General features: G+C 43.2%; 1 protein-coding gene across 1 annotated transcript; it reads left to right on the forward strand.

Annotated features, from left to right (window-relative positions):
• The first annotated feature begins 6,506 nt into the window (after positions 1-6,506).
• slc35f6 (solute carrier family 35 member F6) lies at positions 6,507-12,385 on the forward strand. The gene is made up of 6 exons (XM_010878399.5): positions 6,507-6,697; positions 8,276-8,348; positions 8,597-8,768; positions 9,200-9,415; positions 10,046-10,156; positions 10,560-12,385. The coding sequence occupies exons 1-6, from the start codon at positions 6,621-6,623 to the stop codon at positions 11,036-11,038; spliced, it is 1,128 nt and encodes a 375-aa protein (XP_010876701.2). The 5' UTR covers positions 6,507-6,620; the 3' UTR covers positions 11,039-12,385.
• The last annotated feature ends 4,897 nt before the right edge of the window (positions 12,386-17,282 follow it).

A 17,282-nucleotide genomic window follows, 5' to 3' on the forward strand; every position in this document is an offset into this window, starting at 1 on the left:
AAAGAATAGCAATAAATATGTTGTTGAAGCACAGATTGTAGGATAAACTTCATAGAGAGCTTCGAACCTAGTCTCATATAACCTTCCTGATCTTGCAGTCTCACATTTGGTTTCACTCCATCAGTCTGGACATCCCCAATATATTTTTCTTCATCACAAGTTTTGGTGGACCAATCAGCATTCTTTGATAATCAGTGGGGGGATTTAGTTGATGACGACCACAAATGGCTCAATGCTCCTCAATTGTACCTACCACTCAAACAACTTTATTACAAATTCTAAATGAACATCCTGGAACTTTGGTTATCGGTGTGCCCATACTGCATTTACACAGACAACAATAATCATGGATAACAGACATGCTAACTAGTTAAGATAAATTAACACACCTGCTGCCAGCACTGACTTTTACACAGAATGAGATTAGGTCCTTTGAAAAACATCATATGTGTCGTTGTTCGGATTGGTTTAGAGTGATCCAATGGCCCGCTGAATAACGTTTCTCAACGCCCATTGTCAATGTCCATAGCAAACCTACGGAGTGTGTGGATGTCAAGACTGACGTGTGGAGTGAAACAGAATGTGAGCTCACGAGATCAGGATGGTTGTACAAGGCTAGCTCTACCTAGAGGTTTTTAAGAAGGTACTGTAACGCCTGTGTGTGTGTCTCCCACTCAACCCTAAAGAGTAAAATAGTAACCGTGAACACTAAATATCTATCGTTGTCCCAAATGCATCGCACACTGTTCAGCGTATCTTGCAATTGCTTGCCCATCACAAACTTCGTATACGTGTTGTCTTTAAAAAAGTCGGGTGTATATCTCATGGCGTGTTGATGTGGCTCTGCTACGCTCTTGCTGAGCGAGAGAGGAATGCACTTTGAGACACGGTCCGCCGCTGAGTCAGGGAGGTTTAGGCACACAGACAAATGTACTGCGTTTAGAGTTGTTTCACTGTAAACTGCTGTAAATGGTAACAAGGCATCTCGGCTGGAGTGGAGCCATTTTGAGCAATGAAATACATTGCGTCTCTCTCTGCGTGCTGATGAGGCCCCCGGTTCTCGATGGCCAGAAAAGCAAACAAGTAAATACATGAAAGGGAGCAATTAAATTGATTTGGGAGTCTGGGAAATGTATCAAATGAGTCTGGAAAGATGTAGCTTAGCAACAGGCTTGATTGAGTCGGGGGCACTGCATCCTAATTGCCTTGATGCGTTTGAGAGGCTCACAGGCGGATGTGTGACTTTGTTCCGCTTGTGTTGCCAACCACAGCCGTTGTTTTGTGTTCCTGTTCATCGGCATCACTCACCGCCAAACGAGCCACTTAGACTCACTACACCATTAAAACCAAAATGTTGTGTCAGAGAAGTAGTTTTTTTTTAAGCGCATTGAGTGGTAAAGATTTTGAGGTTTAGCAGGAAGGGAATGCCTTCCTGCTATTGTCAGTAAAACTTGACATAATTGAGACGTTAGTCATCATGCACAGAAACACGTACAGTAATTGGGTAAAGAGTGAAGTGGCGAGTTCTGTATTTCCAGTAAGTCTAATGGCTTGCCAATACAAGCTGTATCTGAATCAGTTGGTGTCGGATCTCATTCTCTAAAAGAGACCCCATCCATTTGACAGTAAACTGATTTATTTAACTTTATTTATAGAGAGAAATCCACTGAAACCATAGTACAATTATAAAAAACATACAAAATGGAAATAAAAAATTAATTTAGAAAAACAATAACGCTTGACAATAAAAAGATAATTTATAAGAACTATAAAATGTCATACAGGCACTAAAACGTTTCACTTAAGATTACTTTGTTTTGGGAACATGGAGGGTGTCTTCTGTTTTAAAATGAAAGGCACGTGGCTGAAGTGTGTGAATTCCTTGATAATGCTTCAGGCCTCCATCAGGCACCACTTGTCTGATGTCTGGGAGCTTGACTCCAGTGACGGCCATTTTAACTACCTGCTGAAGTCTTGATCAACCGCAGAGCAGTTCACATACAAGGTCATGATTGTTCCATTCAGGATGATCTTTAGATTAATGTTCCCTGACACGTCCTTGGCTATGTAAACACTGAGTAACTTATTTTTGGCAACTGATTGTAAACAAAGTGTGAATTATCAAGCCTATATCTGTGGTGTCACTTGTGAATTGTATGTCAGACATGATGTTCGATAGAGCCACTTAGTCTTGGGTGAACAGGGAGTAAAGCAGAGGACTGAGGACACACCCCTGAGGGACCCCAGTGTTAACAGTCAGGAAGTAAAGCAGATGACTGAGGACACACCCCTGGGGGACCCCAGTGTTAACAGTCTGGGAGTAAAACAGAGGACTGAGGACACATCCCTGGGGGACCCCAGTGTTAACAGTCTGGGAGTAAAACAGAGGACTGAGGACACATCCCTGGGGGACCCAAGTGTTAACAGTTAGAGAGGAGAAAATGTGTTGTCAAATCCTGAGGACTGACCATCAGAAAGTCCAGTGTTCCATTGAACAGGGTGCTATCCAGACCCAGTGCTCTGTAATGAGTTAAGACAGAACATTAGTGTTGAATGCAGAATTATAGTCAATGAACACCACTGTCTACCATTAAGACACTGGCGCATGGAATTAACTCCAGGCTCCACTGGCTGTCTCAACAGTATCTTCCTCTATTTTCACATTATTAAATGCCTCTGTCCAAACAGTATCTTCCTCTATTTTCACCTTATTACATGCCTCTGTCCAAACAGTATCTTCCTCTATTTTTACATCATTACATGTCTCGTTCTAAACAGTAGCTTCCTCTATTATCACGTCATTACATGCCTCGGTCCAAACAGTATCTTCCTTTATTTTTACCTCATTACATGCCTTTGTCCCAACAGTATCTTCCTCTATTTTTACCTCATTACGTCTCTTTCTAAACAGTATCTTTCTCTATTTTCACCTCATTACATACCTTTGTCCCAACAGTATCTTCCTCTATTTTCACCTCATTGCATGCCTCCACCCCAACAATATCTTCCTCTATTTTGACCTCATTACATGCCTCTGTAACAGATCTTCCTCTATTTTCACCTTATTACTTGCATCTGTGACAGAATCTGCCTCTATTTTCAGCCCATTACATGCCTCTATCAATAATGAAATACAACAGACATCTTCAGATTTAGATTCATCAGTGATTCATTTTCCCTTATTTAGTGATCAGATTAACATACCTGACAGCAGGCATAAAAGTTTTTATGTGTGGTGCACATTGCATATATTTTATTGCATGCAATGTGACATTGTGTACCATTGAAGCTTGGCAGCAAGACACATGAGCAGGGAGAACGGAGGACATTTAATAAAAAGAATTAAGACATAACAAAACTGAAACAAACACACGAAAAGAGAACCATTTTACAGTTGTCTGGGAACCAAACAAAGATCGAAAAGATACTAGGAAAGGAGGAACTTAAATAGGGACAGTGATCAGGAACACAGATGAGGGTAATGGTGACAAACAGGTGTCCATGCTCCAAATGAGGGAGAGAGGGCATTGTTGACCATACCCAACGTTTCCCATTACCTTACTTACCATACCCAATGTTCCCCATCACTGTATTTATTGTATACAATGTTTCCCATCACTGTATTTATTGTATACAATGTTTCCCATCATTGTATTTATTGTATACAATGTTTCCCATCATTGTATTTATTGTATACAATGTTTCCCATCATTGTATTTATTGTATACAATGTTTCCCATCACTGTATTTATTGTATACAATGTTTCCCATCATTGTATTTATTGTATACAATGTTTCCCATCACTGTATTTATTTTATACAATGTTTCCCATCACTGTATATATTGTATACAATGTTTCCCATCACTGTATATATTGTATACAATGTTTCCCATCATTGTATTTATTGTATACAATGTTTCCCATCATTGTATTTATTGTATACAATGTTTCCCATCACTGTATTTATTGTATACAATGTTTCCCATCACTGTATTTATTGTATACAATGTTTCCCATCACTGTATATATTGTATACAATGTTTCCCATCACTGTATTTATTGTATACAATGTTTCCCCTTTGTGAATGAAAGCCTTGGGGAAATTGTATACACTGAATACCATGAAAACATTGAAATGTTACATAAAAACACCTAGGAATTCTCAGATTGTAAACAAACAAATATTTGTTTGTTGTAGGGAGAACACTTTTTGGTTCCAATTAGAAACCTTTTGAGTTCTATGTAGAATGCACTGGGGAAAGTGGTTCCAAAATGGTTCTACCTGGAACCAAAAAAGTATCCTACAGGGACAGTGGAACAAACCTTTGCGGAATCTTTCTACCCCATGTGTGTAGCACTCTAAGAGGGTCAAGGTGAGCCTGCCAGGAGAGGCTATTGAACAGACACTGTTTGGGAGTGCGAGCCGAGAGTGAGCTGAGAGGGCTCCAGTCTGCAGTGAGGAGAGACAAGTGGATCCACAGACAGTGAGAAGGGGTCAGAACAGTGGGTTCCCAAATCGCTCAGCGGCTGTCTGGTTGTCCTTGGCATTTGCATGCCCTGAAACTGTTCTCCATCATAAGAGCTATTTCAGTAAAGGGCACACGCGGGCTGGGTGGAAATTCAACAAGCATCCCATTTCAGTTACATTCCAAAACATCAGACGTGGCATGAACATTAGAGGTCCTTCTGAACCAATGTGAACTTAAATAAATAAACCCTACATACAATACCCTACTCTTTAGTACTTTACTTTATTCATTTATTTCACCCCGTTTAATTTCATGAACATTTAATGATCGAGACGGTGGACATCGACATGTGAAACAATGCACTTCTGGGGCCTTTCAAGTTTCTGTTGCAATCTCTGCACTCACTGTAGAGGAGAATACATTCCACAGCCTACACCAGGGCTATTCAAATCCAGTCCTGGAGGGCCGAAACACTTCAGTTTTTTGGTTGAACTTGCTAGCTGATCGCCTTCACCTGGCATCTCAGGTCTGAATCAGTCCCCTATTAATAGTGGAGGATAGTCGAGGACCGGAATTGAATAGCTCTGGCCTACACTCATGATTGGCTTGCAGCTGCTCCCTCCAACCACATGGAGTCGCTGTTGCATGGCCAGACAAGTCCAACCCAACCAACATCTTCCCAGTCAACGACGGAAGCTGCTGAGTCAATTCCCACTGCACTCTGCAGGCAGAAACCCATGTTGACGGTGTGTTGCCAAAGCAGAGCAATTTTATTTTGTAATTTCTTGTAGTAACTTTAGGTTTTTCAGCCTCTAACAGTTCAGCTGCCTTTAAAATGTCTGACATTTTTGGAGGGGTTTGGGAGACAGCAACACTGTAATGATGGGGTTCATCTGGGCTTCTACTGACCTCTAAACATTTGACCTGCTCCCAAAAATAGTGATGTCTGAACAACCCTCCCCCAACCACATTTCAAATAATATACAATGTCTTTGGAAAGCATTCAGACCCTTTCAGTTTCTCCACATTTTGTTGTATTACAGCCTTAATTTCTGTAATGACAAAGCAAAAAAAGTTTTTGAAATGTCTGCCAATTTATTGAAAATTCATAACTTATATATGTCACTGTATATATGAAAGTGTGGGGAAAGGCTGGTAGCTGTCCTTTACCGAACAGTTCCCTTCACCTCCTTGACCTTTACACACTGTAAATAATAGAGCTCTGAGCTACTCAAAATAACACAAACCCCGGCCAAACATCTTTGGACTTGGCTGCCATCTGCTGTTCAATTTCTGAAACATTAAATTACTCAACAGTGTATTTTAATTCAGTGAATTTTAATGACAAAAGAGAATCCCATCACATATCAACTGGATCTTTTAAGACAGTTCACAGTCCATGTAAAACCGGGAAGAATACAAAGCCTAACTGTAATTTGTTTAATTAACCCTTTCTTTAAGGCAATCAAAAACCATGAATAGTCTTTGAACGTGAAACACATTGTGTTTCTGAACACATAGCCTGTTTTGGCCAACCTATAAAAATAATCATACACGTACATTGAGCATGTAAACAAAACATCCACTGGCTACCCGTATGACAAGCCTGTTTAATGATGCATGTTGTAAATACATTGCTGCTTTTCAGAGGTCCGTGAATTTTGTGCTGTTCCCATCCATGTGACAAGCCTCAAGGCCAGTGGTTCTCACTCTGTTCTTTTCAAGGTCGATTTTTGTTTCCCCAAAAAAATGTGCGCCTAATAATTCAGATAACGTTTTTTACACAAATAAGCAGTATGAATTGTCTATGTGTGTATAAATGTATGAACGTATGTATGCATTTATTTATAAACGCAGGCACCACTAACGCATTTGCAATTGCATCAAAATCTTTTCCTGAAGTTAATTACTAATCTGACGGTTTTCTAAAACATTTTTTTGTGAGATTCTTGCAGACTTAGCTGGATTTGGCAAAACCACAACAGGAAACTATCCTAGCTTTCTACTGCTCGTGCGCACTTAGTCAGCTGACACGCTCAAAGTCATGTGATTTGATTTCTGAATGGCAAGAAAGTGGTTGCTGGTAAACATCTTGCTTTGAGAAGAAGTATAGCACAAAGACAGTGTTCTCCATTATCACACGTCCAACATGGCTTGGACAAATTATCAACTCTTTCTTGCGGGTCTCATGCTCACAACAGGCTCTATCAACACGCTATCAGCAAAGTAAGTAAACGCTTCAGTCATGGAGTCAATTGATTTCTAGGTGTTCACAATGATGTATCAAGGTCTAACGTCAAGACCATCAAGATTCAGGCGTAATGTATCTCCTGTTGGTTGCGAGTTTTAAATTCTCTTGAACTTAGCAATTGTGCCTCAATTCATAAAATTGTTATTTTGCATCAGGCTACAGTTTGCCTATGCAACTGAACATGAATCGTTGTTTTCTAAAAACTTTGGATTTCCATAAGGTCATTTAATTTTAAGAATCAACGACGGCTGAGAATTAAACCTTTAGGTAAAAATGTCATCGAAATATAATGAATCCATTCGAAATTGCTTAGCAGACAAAAGTGCCAGACTGGGAGGGAAACCTTTCACGTGCCGGTTGCGTCAATCATCTTATCTTGTGGAGTTGCAACATGAAGCGCGAGGACACCGCTGCATCAGCAAATCACGGTTTGCTTTGTGTCACAAAACTAAAAGAAGCAGACCTTTCTGCTAACTACGGCCTAGGGTCTTGACACCTTATTTTGGCTTACACGCAAAAAAAGTGTCTGAACTCAGCCATTAATGTGTAATTCTGCCACTGTATGGTATTTTGTGTTATTTGGAACGAAACGTTCAACTTTCAATGTTTGGTTGAATGTAGTCTAATTTGATTAAAGTCCCGCTGTATGTCAAACACCACAGCTATTAATAAGTCATACCAGTGACCGGATGCACAACACAATTGATCATATACATACCACAATAGCAACGCAATACACTGTAATACATTAGCCCAAATACTGTCTGTGTCTTCACACCTGGTTACATCTGCTATGAGAAAATGTAACACACAGAGAGGTCATGTTTCATCTACTTTCTCTGGGCTTCTTACCAGAGCAACCACCTGAAACCAAACCCCTTCACGCTGCGGTTGACTGACGTGAATGATATATTTTGAGCTGAGAACAGTGGCCTCGTTAACATTTAAACGTACCTTTGTTGTTAGTACTTTTTGAATGCCCCTTTATGATGATTATAAACCGGATGGACCTTGAATGCTGATTGCATTAGAGCTTTTATATTTGAAAATAAAATTATTGTATTACCATTATCTGCAACAGAAATGCAGTTTTTACAACTTAAATCCTACAATATACAACAGTTATATCTGAAAACGCAACACAATGACGGCTACACCAACATATGTAACGCCACCACACTGACAGTTATGTAAATATTGTAACATACAATATTGTATGTAGGTATCCTCTGCTGTCTGTTTATGTGGGATAAGCGCTGTAACAATATCCCATAGTCCACACTGAATCAGCCAGGGAGCAGTCACATACCAGTCATGTCTGGTGTGATTTATATTATGGTCTGTAAATTGAAAATGACTCAGTCAGACATTAATCTCTCTGTCAATTGACATTGTAACACATGCAGGTTTGTTTTTTTGTCACAAGTTTTCCCCCCTTTCATGGCAACACAAGGGTCGCGAACACATCGGCCTCTTTGTGACATTTTTCTGACTCCTCTCTTGGTGTGACATCTTTGAGCCGACCTTATTAACTTTCTGTTCCACTTCCTCAGATGGGCTGACATGTTCTCCGCAATGGGTTGCCATGACTCCCCGGAACACTCATTCTCTCACCCGTTTGTACAGGTACAGTATTTCCCATCCCCTCAAATAACATACAGGCCGAGACATACATTAATCACTAGTCCTCATCAACATTTCGAATGGGAAGGTCCTCTGACTGCCGACTGATGTTTTTAATCTCTGCATGTTTCTGTCTCTCTCTGGGTTTCTGTCGATGTCTGTTTGATCCTTCTGACTGACTGTGTGTATTTGTGTTTGTGTGTAACTCTGTATTTGTCTGTCTGTCCGTCTGCCTTATCCCCCCCCCGTAGGCCGTAGGGATGTTCCTGGGGGAGCTCTGTTGTCTAGCTGCTTTCCACATGCTTCTTTGTCATGACAGACGGAGAGTAGAACCTAAGATGAATGCAGGCCAGAGGTTCAACCCCCTCCTGTTCCTCCCCCCTGCCCTCTGTGACATGACCGCTACCTCCATCATGTATGTCGGTATGTGACTCCAACATCCTGGGTATTGATCTAGATTCTCTTTCTGTTGGGACTGCAGAGCTTAAAGGACATATGCCGTTCACGTTCAGTTCCCTTTGCACCATATATAGTACAGTATTTTAAAGTTATTTTCCTAAATAGTATGCTTAAAAAAAACCTTTTATGGTCAGATACACAATTCCAAAACTGTAATTTTGATGTTGAGGTTCCCCTTTAAGTTCTTGTGAAGTATGTACCCCCTTTGATTAGGAAAAGGAACAGAGTAATCGGGAAGTGTAGGTTTGAATGTATGAAAGGGGAAGTTTGCGTAGACCTGCCTGTCGATCCAATTGAATAGTCCCGCAAGTACAATGCTTCAGGCTGACTCAGGGATGCATGGAAATAAAGAACAGGTCTGTGGATGACCCTCTGTGTCCCCCCCACCCCAACAGCCCTGAACATGACCAGCGCCTCCAGTTTCCAGATGCTGCGCGGGGCGGTGATCATTTTCACGGGCCTGCTGTCTGTGGCCTTTCTAGGGCGCCGCCTTGTGGTCAGTCAGTGGGCCGGCATCCTAATCACCATCCTGGGTCTGGTCGTGGTGGGCCTGGCGGACTTCATGAGCGGTCACAAGGACGACTCGCGGAAACTCAGCGAGGTCATCACCGGTAAGGCGGAGAGAGAGGTGGTGGACTGGGTAGGCACCAGGTTAGGACCGGGTAGGGACCGGGTTAGGACCGGGTAGGGACCGGGTTAGGACCGGGTAGGGACCGGGTTAGGACCGGGTAGGGACCGGTTAGGGACCGGGTTGGGACCGGTTAGGGACCGGGTTGGGACCGGGTTGGGACCGGTTAGGGACCGGGTTGGGACCGGTTAGGGACCGGGTTAGAGGAGCAATGTGTTTGACTGGAAGAAAAATTGTCAGCAAATTTCTTAATTCCTGTTTTAATTCTCTCCTGGATGGCGTTAACATTTTTATTTTCTGTTGTTCGAAATCTCCTCGTAAAACTCTGGATTCAATGTTGATGATTTATGAATCAGTCTCTTGTCTGTAAGCATCTTAGTTATTCACGTGCGACGTCTCAGACGCCGAACTTGCAGAATAACTCTTCTTGCCGTACACATATGGCAGTTACAAAATCGGCCTTGTCTGTGCCCCACCCTGGTAACTATAGTGATCCACACGTTTTCCCCTGTCATACGCAATGTTTTACTCACACTGGGCATCATTCCAGTGGAGGGGTGACGTTAGCTGTTGCCACCATGCAAAAACCTTAGCCATCGGTTCTGACCCCCAGGTGACCTCCTGATCATTATGGCCCAGGTCATCGCTGCCGTCCAGATGGTCCTGGAAGAGAAGTTTGTCTACAAGCACGACGTTCATCCTCTGCGGGCAGTGGGCACGGAAGGTACAGTCAGCATGTACATTTGCCAGTGAATGCAGTAGGTTAACTTGAGAACTGCATAAAGCAACAGTGTTTGTACAGCTTTATGGACTGTAATCATAACCGACAGATCCTGTTTTGTTCTGCCGGATTCTGCCTCAGCGGGCGCTGCACCTAAGAAACCAGTTTTTTCGGAAAGGCCGCGAGCAGAACAGATTGCAAAACATGTTTCTTAGCTGCAACATGCCCAATGAGGCCTAATCTTGTAAGACTTCTTCTCTCGGTCAACGTGTGTAATACCTTAATCCGATTTCCTTTTGTCCCTCAAGGATGGGACCTTTAAAGTGCCGGCAACCATGTTAAATTCATTGCTGGACGTGGATTCGGGCTTGACGGCCATCTTGACTTGTGCTCTTCTCCTCTTCAGGTTTCTTTGGTTTCATTATTCTATCACTGCTCCTCATCCCTTTCTTCTACATCCCGGTGGGTAGCTTCAGCAACAACCCTCGCCACGTCCTTGAGGACGCCCTGGACGCCTTTTGCCAGATTGGCAAAAATCCCATGATAATCCTGGCGTTGCTCGGCAACACTGTGTCCATCGCGTTTTTCAATTTCGCCGGCATCTCGGTGACCAAGGAGATCAGCGCCACCACGCGCATGGTTCTGGACAGCCTGCGCACCGTGGTGATCTGGGTGGCCAGTCTGGCCCTGGGCTGGGAGGAGTTCCACGGCCTTCAGGTGTTAGGCTTCATCGTGTTGCTGGTGGGAGCGGCCTTGTACAATAACCTCCACACCCACCTGCTGGCCAAGATTCCGTCCTGTGCCCACCTGGTGAGGAACGACGAAGACGCCGCGGCGGAGAGGACGGGACTACTGGACGAAGGCAGGGTAGAGGAGCACAGCTGATTGACTGGTCCAAAGACTGAGATGATACGATGACCTTACAATGTTTAAAACGTGTGTGAGAGTGTGTGAGAGTGTGTGAGAGTGTGTGAGAGTGATGTTTCTCAAGTAATTGTACATGACAGTCTTTAAAACCCATGTTGGTCTCTCCTGGTTGTCCATTTCCGGTGAATAATCTTTATGGCACCTTGAAATGGCAGCGGTGGTGGCAGTCATTTTAGGAATCAAGAGGTTAAAGTAACTGTCCACAAAAAAATGTAACTTTTTTTAATTAGTTAATACTCTGTTAACTCATAACCAGATAAAGTTGTTGACTCATCTTGTACTTGTTCTTGTGGTTGGACATTTTTCAAATGTCTCATTGTCCTTGAGGGGTTTGGTCTGGTTAATTAGCTGTGTACAAAAGGATGAGCTGGCCAATCAGCCGTTTAACTGGAATATTCCAAATATAATTCCAAAATAGAGCTGCTTTTTAATACTTATTTACCATTTTGTAAAAGGGAAACTGTTTAATTTATAAATCTATTCTCGTTCATATTTAATAGAAACTTGAAAACCCCCAGGCAGTTTCTTTAAACATTTTGTGGTTGCCGTAATGTGGTGACTGATTGTTTTTACATTTGGCCAGTATCATTGGGAATGGTGACTCTCGCAACAAATGTTCGAATTGGGAATAGCTCAGGATAACAGCCCCATTTCCCAGGTATGAAATAATGGACTTGGAGAACTTAGACAATATATTGCATGTGAAATTGTTTTCCCGGTTTCATGCTTTAAAAGTGGTTTTCCATTATTGCTCTATACATACTGCCCAAGACAACAGTCTGAATGGTTGAATACTTGTTGTAGGAAGACTGACATTGTGCAACAGTAACAGTCAGAATTACACTACTACTGATATCGATGCATTACCTCAAGAGTGCTATGAGATCAATCTGGGATACGATCATTCCTGTGTGATTGCAACTGTTCTTGCCATATTCATATATTCATTGAATAATGAAGCTACTCCTAAAATAGGTTTCTGAAGGAAAAATAGGCAAGTCTATTACTTAAGTGCTTCTTGGTACTTATTTTCCTGTCAATTGGAAGAGATGATGTTGTATTGCTGGCATTACCGGTAAGGCTAAGCGCTTAGACGAGACTGACTGTATAAGCAGCCTGGCAAGCAGTCACTATATGAAACGGATGTGTTTACATTATTATTGTTTACATTATTAAACATTATTAATGTTAAGTGTGCAGATTCGCTAGTGATTTGCAGTGCCATGTGGACAACGTTGACTAGATCTAATGACCTTGGTTCAACATGGAAATGGGCAGGGTTTGCAGTTAAATGTTTTTTTTGTAAATAAATAACTCAATAAAATGTGTAGATGCATTTTTTGAGCAGGGGATTGGAGGGGGTTTGGCGGCGACACAGAATTCTTTGTTGGGTATTCATTTTGAATAATTAACCAGGAATCATAAGTATTCAATAGTTGTTAATTACACAGTTGTGCCTCATATCTGCCAATTCTTTACTTGGCCTATCTCTTCAATGTCTGTTAAAACGTTTCTTTTTTTATGTGTCATGTCAATGTCCAGGTGTGCAGTGTCACCTGTCCCCTGTCAGACCACCAGAAGCCCCCAGCTGGTCCATCTGTTGTCCTGGCCCTGTCCGCTAACCCGGCCACTTCCTCACTAATGGTTTAGGCCCTAATTGAGGTCAGAGGTTAAACCCTGAACATATCCTCAGTGCCAACCCCTGGGATCTCTGACAGGCTAACTGCAGCTGGCCCATCTGCAACATCCAGAACTGATCAGTGATCCTGTGTTTGGTTTGAGAGTTTGTGTTGCCATTAGATTCGGTTCCCCTTACAGGAACTGAAAGGATATATTTATATCAAATGGCATGGCTTGGTTGTAATATATGTATGGTGTGGTGCTCCAGTGAAAGGGATATGTTTTAAACACAAGCCAAGATCATTTCCATCTCGAAGTTGGTAAAACCACATTGTCCCCTTGTTTCTGGCTGGGCATTCAAACTTAAAGATTTCCTCTTGGGATGGAACACTAAAGTAATCTTGCTGGGCAATTCTGAGAAGGAAATGGGTTAACTTGTGAAACTACTGCGTTCAGTGTCTCAGAATCAGAACCACACAGGCTACCAATTTAAAACCTGCAATTTAGTCTATAATGGAACACTAAAACTAAATCAAAAGTGAGTGTTTCTAAGGGCAGTTCAGTCCCTCCAGAAACTATCGAGTGGACAGCTGCAACCAGGCCTTACCACAGTGAAATGTGTGCTATGAGGAAATACAAATGGATTGTTTTATTGGGATAAGAAGGGGAAGGAATCCCACCTGTCGTAAATTATTTGGACCGTACAAGCCTGTTGTGCATTACCCTAGGCCTGCCTGTGTGTTTCGGCAGAGACGTGCTCAGTTCAAAATGTGCTCGCTCCGTCCCAGGGGATCGGTGTGTGTGCGTTTCTGGGGAGACGGGCTCACACTCGACGTGCTAGAGGCAACGTGTAGGCCATACTGAGACGTCGGGAGGCGAAGGGATGATTAAGTAAAAAAGAGCCCGTTTTTCTGCTCATTAATGGACCTGAAGTTAGCAGCTGTTATTTGCATGTCCCTCAGCATCTGACATCTTTTTTTGCTATTCACATATCAAACTCACGTTCCTTTGGCTGCATTCGCACCACTAACTGAAAAAATATCTTGGCTGCACAATAATTTTTTTGTCTAATCAAAAGTGTCTTTCCAGTGTATATGCGCCCCTTGTGGCCTAGTCAAGTTATATGGTTTTATTATTATTATTATTATAATATAAGAGATTTTCATCAAGAACGGCCACAAGATGACAGCATTTAGTTAAGGCTGACCCATGTATGTGCTAAGCATTTACCAGGCCGTAATAAGGACCAAACAAGGACCTGCGTGAGGACTTGAATCTCTGATTACATAGTTGTGTTATTCACGGCAGGCTATTTGCTTAGCAAAACAAATCAGGCTACTGTATTTGAGTGGTCATAATCCGCTGACCTTTAGGCTGACATGAGAAAATATGTTTTGAGATGCACTTTACATTTAAACTTGGTGAAATATAGGACTCTTGGGATACTGTGGAAAAACGATTATTCGTTTTAGTGCATATGGATGCCTCAGAACCGGTCCTCCCTGGAGTGTTACCCCTGACCAGTGCCCTGTCCTGGGGAAGCGCTTTAGCCAGCTGTCCGGACATCCATTGTGAAATCTGCACAAAAAGGGGAAAATAATTTATTAATTGGATGAAACATTATTTCCACTAAGAATTTGAAAATAAATTGTTCTAAACTTTAGGGTAAAGGGCCTAGACCTTACCACTGACACACAGAAAACAATAATACTGTAAACTAAGGGGCCCAACATACAGGAACCAGTCTGCAGATATCTAGGGGGCCCAACATACAGGACCCAGTCTGCAGATATCTAGGGGGCCCAACATACAGGACCCAGTCTGCAGATATCTAGGGGTCCCAACATTCAGGACCCAGTCTGCAGATAACTACGGGGTCCAACATGCAAGACCATCTCAGCAGAAATCTAGGGGGCCCAACATGCAGGACCATCTCTGCAGATATCTAGGGGGCCCAACATGCAGAACCATCTCTGCAGATATCTAGGGGGCCCAACATGCAGGACCATCTCTGCGGGATATCTAGGGGGCCAACATTCAGAACCCAGTCTGCAGATATCTAGGGGGCCCAACATACAGGACCCAGTCTGCAGATATCTAGGGGGCCCAACATGCAAGACCATCTCTGCAGAAATCTAGGGGGCCCAAAATGCAGGACCATCTCTGCAGATATCTAGGGGGCCCAACATGCAGAACCATCTCTGCAGGTATCTAGGGGGCCCAACATGCAGGACCATCTCTGCAGGATATCTAGGGGGCCCAACATGCAGGACCCTGTCGGCAGATATCTAGGGGGCCCAACATGCAGGACCAGCTTTGCAGATATCTAGGGGGCCCAACATTCAGGGCCCAGTCTCCAGATATCTAGGGGGCCCAACATGCAAGACCAGCTCTGCAGAAATCTAGGGGGCCCAACATGCAGGACCATCTCTGCAGATATCTAAGGGGCCCAACATGCAGAACCATCTCTGCAGGTATCTAGGGGGCCCAACATGCAGGATCATCTCTGTGGGATATCTAGGGGGCCCAACATGCAGGACCAGCTCTGCAGATATCTAGGGGGCCCAACATGCAGGACCATCTCTGCAGATATCTAAGGGGCCCAACATGCAGAACCATCTCTGCAGGTATCTAGGGGGCCCAACATGCAGGATCATCTCTGTGGGATATCTAGGGGGCCCAACATGCAGGACCAGCTCTGCAGATATCTAGGGGGCCCAACATGCAAGACCATCTCTGCAGACACCTAGGGGGCCCAACATGCAGGACCATCTCTGCAGATATCTAGGGGGCCCAACATGCAGGACCATCTCTGCGGGATATCTAGGGGGCCCAACATGCAGGACCCTGTCGGCAGATATCTAGGGGGCCCAACATGCAGGACCAGCTCTGCAGATATCTAGGGGGCCCAACATGCAGGACCATCTCTGCAGATATCTAGGGGGCCCAACATGCAGGCCCATCTCTGCAGATACCAAGGGGGCCCAAAATGCAGGCCCATCTCTGCAGATACCTAGGGGGCCCTAGATGTGTGTTTGTTCCACGCAAATATTGACTTTATTTATGACATGGGCTCCCCATGGACATTGTGCAGTAGCACAACTTGCACTGCGTGACCTTACCTCATATGACACAGACTATTTTTCTTGCTCACAAAGGGCCTGTGTTAATTTTTTTCTCTAGACTAAAGTAATCAAGACTATTTATAACACTGTTCAATTTGATTAAGGCCTAGGACAAATTATTTCTGACAAAGAATTGATATTGCCTTTGAATGTAAGCCCACTCTAACATCTAAGTTTCGTGACTCAATTATGTGGCTTTAAAAGTGATGACGCCTCAGAAATTAAACAGAATAATAATGATGAATGTTAAATTGATGTTATTGTTTTATTTTGGCATTGCCTCGATGTTTTGCTTTTAATGACAATTCCGATTTATTCGTAATTTTGACAGCTGCAGCCTACTTTCAGGGAGGGGCTGTAAAACAGGGTCTGTTTGGACAGCTTTGGAGGGTTGACAAAACTGGAATCCATCAAGTTCATCCTTGCGGTGTAATACGTCTTTTCGTGAGAACACGCTCGAGCATAGCCTTGGTTTAATTGTTCTGTTAGTAACCACAAATCAGGTAGCCCGTACGACCACCCGGAATCTCGCGGGCTTATGAGTTAGTCGCTCCGGTTGTTACGAGGCTACAAATCAGGTAGGGCTACGACAAGGTTTCCTAAGGTAGAAACCATTAGCCTAGCCTATGGGTATAATGTTCCAGCCCTTGTCAATATATTGTAGTTTACCTACTCCAGTAATTTGAAATAGGCACTTGCTCACGCACACACCACACACTGTTTCAATGAAACCCCTTTAAAGTAAACCTGTTCATGAAAGTCTCAACAAAGGTGTCAATAATAGTAAAACATTTAGTCCGAGGTACCAATGGGCACCTGCTCTGCAGCCTCGGATTCCGTCACTGTTTGTAATTCCCACCCGATAATTTCAGCATTTGTTTACACAGTGACATGTTATTAGAACCAATTGATGCAGCGGCGCTTGTCCGGGGACAGAGTGTGACACGGATATAGATCTTTTCAGCGCTGACAGGTTCTGCTTTACCTCAATAGTGAAGGGTTGTTGTAAACACATTTAAAATGTATCACTCTGGTGCGCAATCACAGACCGTGCTTGAAGAGAGTCTATAACTTCCAATTTTACGTGTTGCCGAGTGCGACCCTGGCCATCGGTCACATTGGCGTCATTTGAATGTGCGGCCGGGGTGCCTCGGCTCTTCTCCGCTTCGTGGGATGCATGCCAGGACAGCAGAGAGGAGCAGTAATGGTTTGTTATGATGACCTTTTGCATTTCCATTAGCCTCCTCTCCCATTTACCACTGCGACCCCGGAGTGCTCAGCAAACGTGATTTAACCCAGTGTACATTGACCCAGCTAGAAATCCAAAAGCCACTATTCACTAGAGGCACTGAGGGGGAGCAGCTTTAATCTGCACCCAGCCTGTTTTTATGTAAACACACGGGGTTGTTAATGTACAGACAGTGGGACACCATCATATTTAAAAGGTTCCATTAAAA

Source organism: Esox lucius, chromosome 14, assembly GCF_011004845.1.
Source record: "Esox lucius isolate fEsoLuc1 chromosome 14, fEsoLuc1.pri, whole genome shotgun sequence".
Classification (NCBI taxonomy): Eukaryota; Metazoa; Chordata; class Actinopteri; order Esociformes; family Esocidae; genus Esox; species Esox lucius.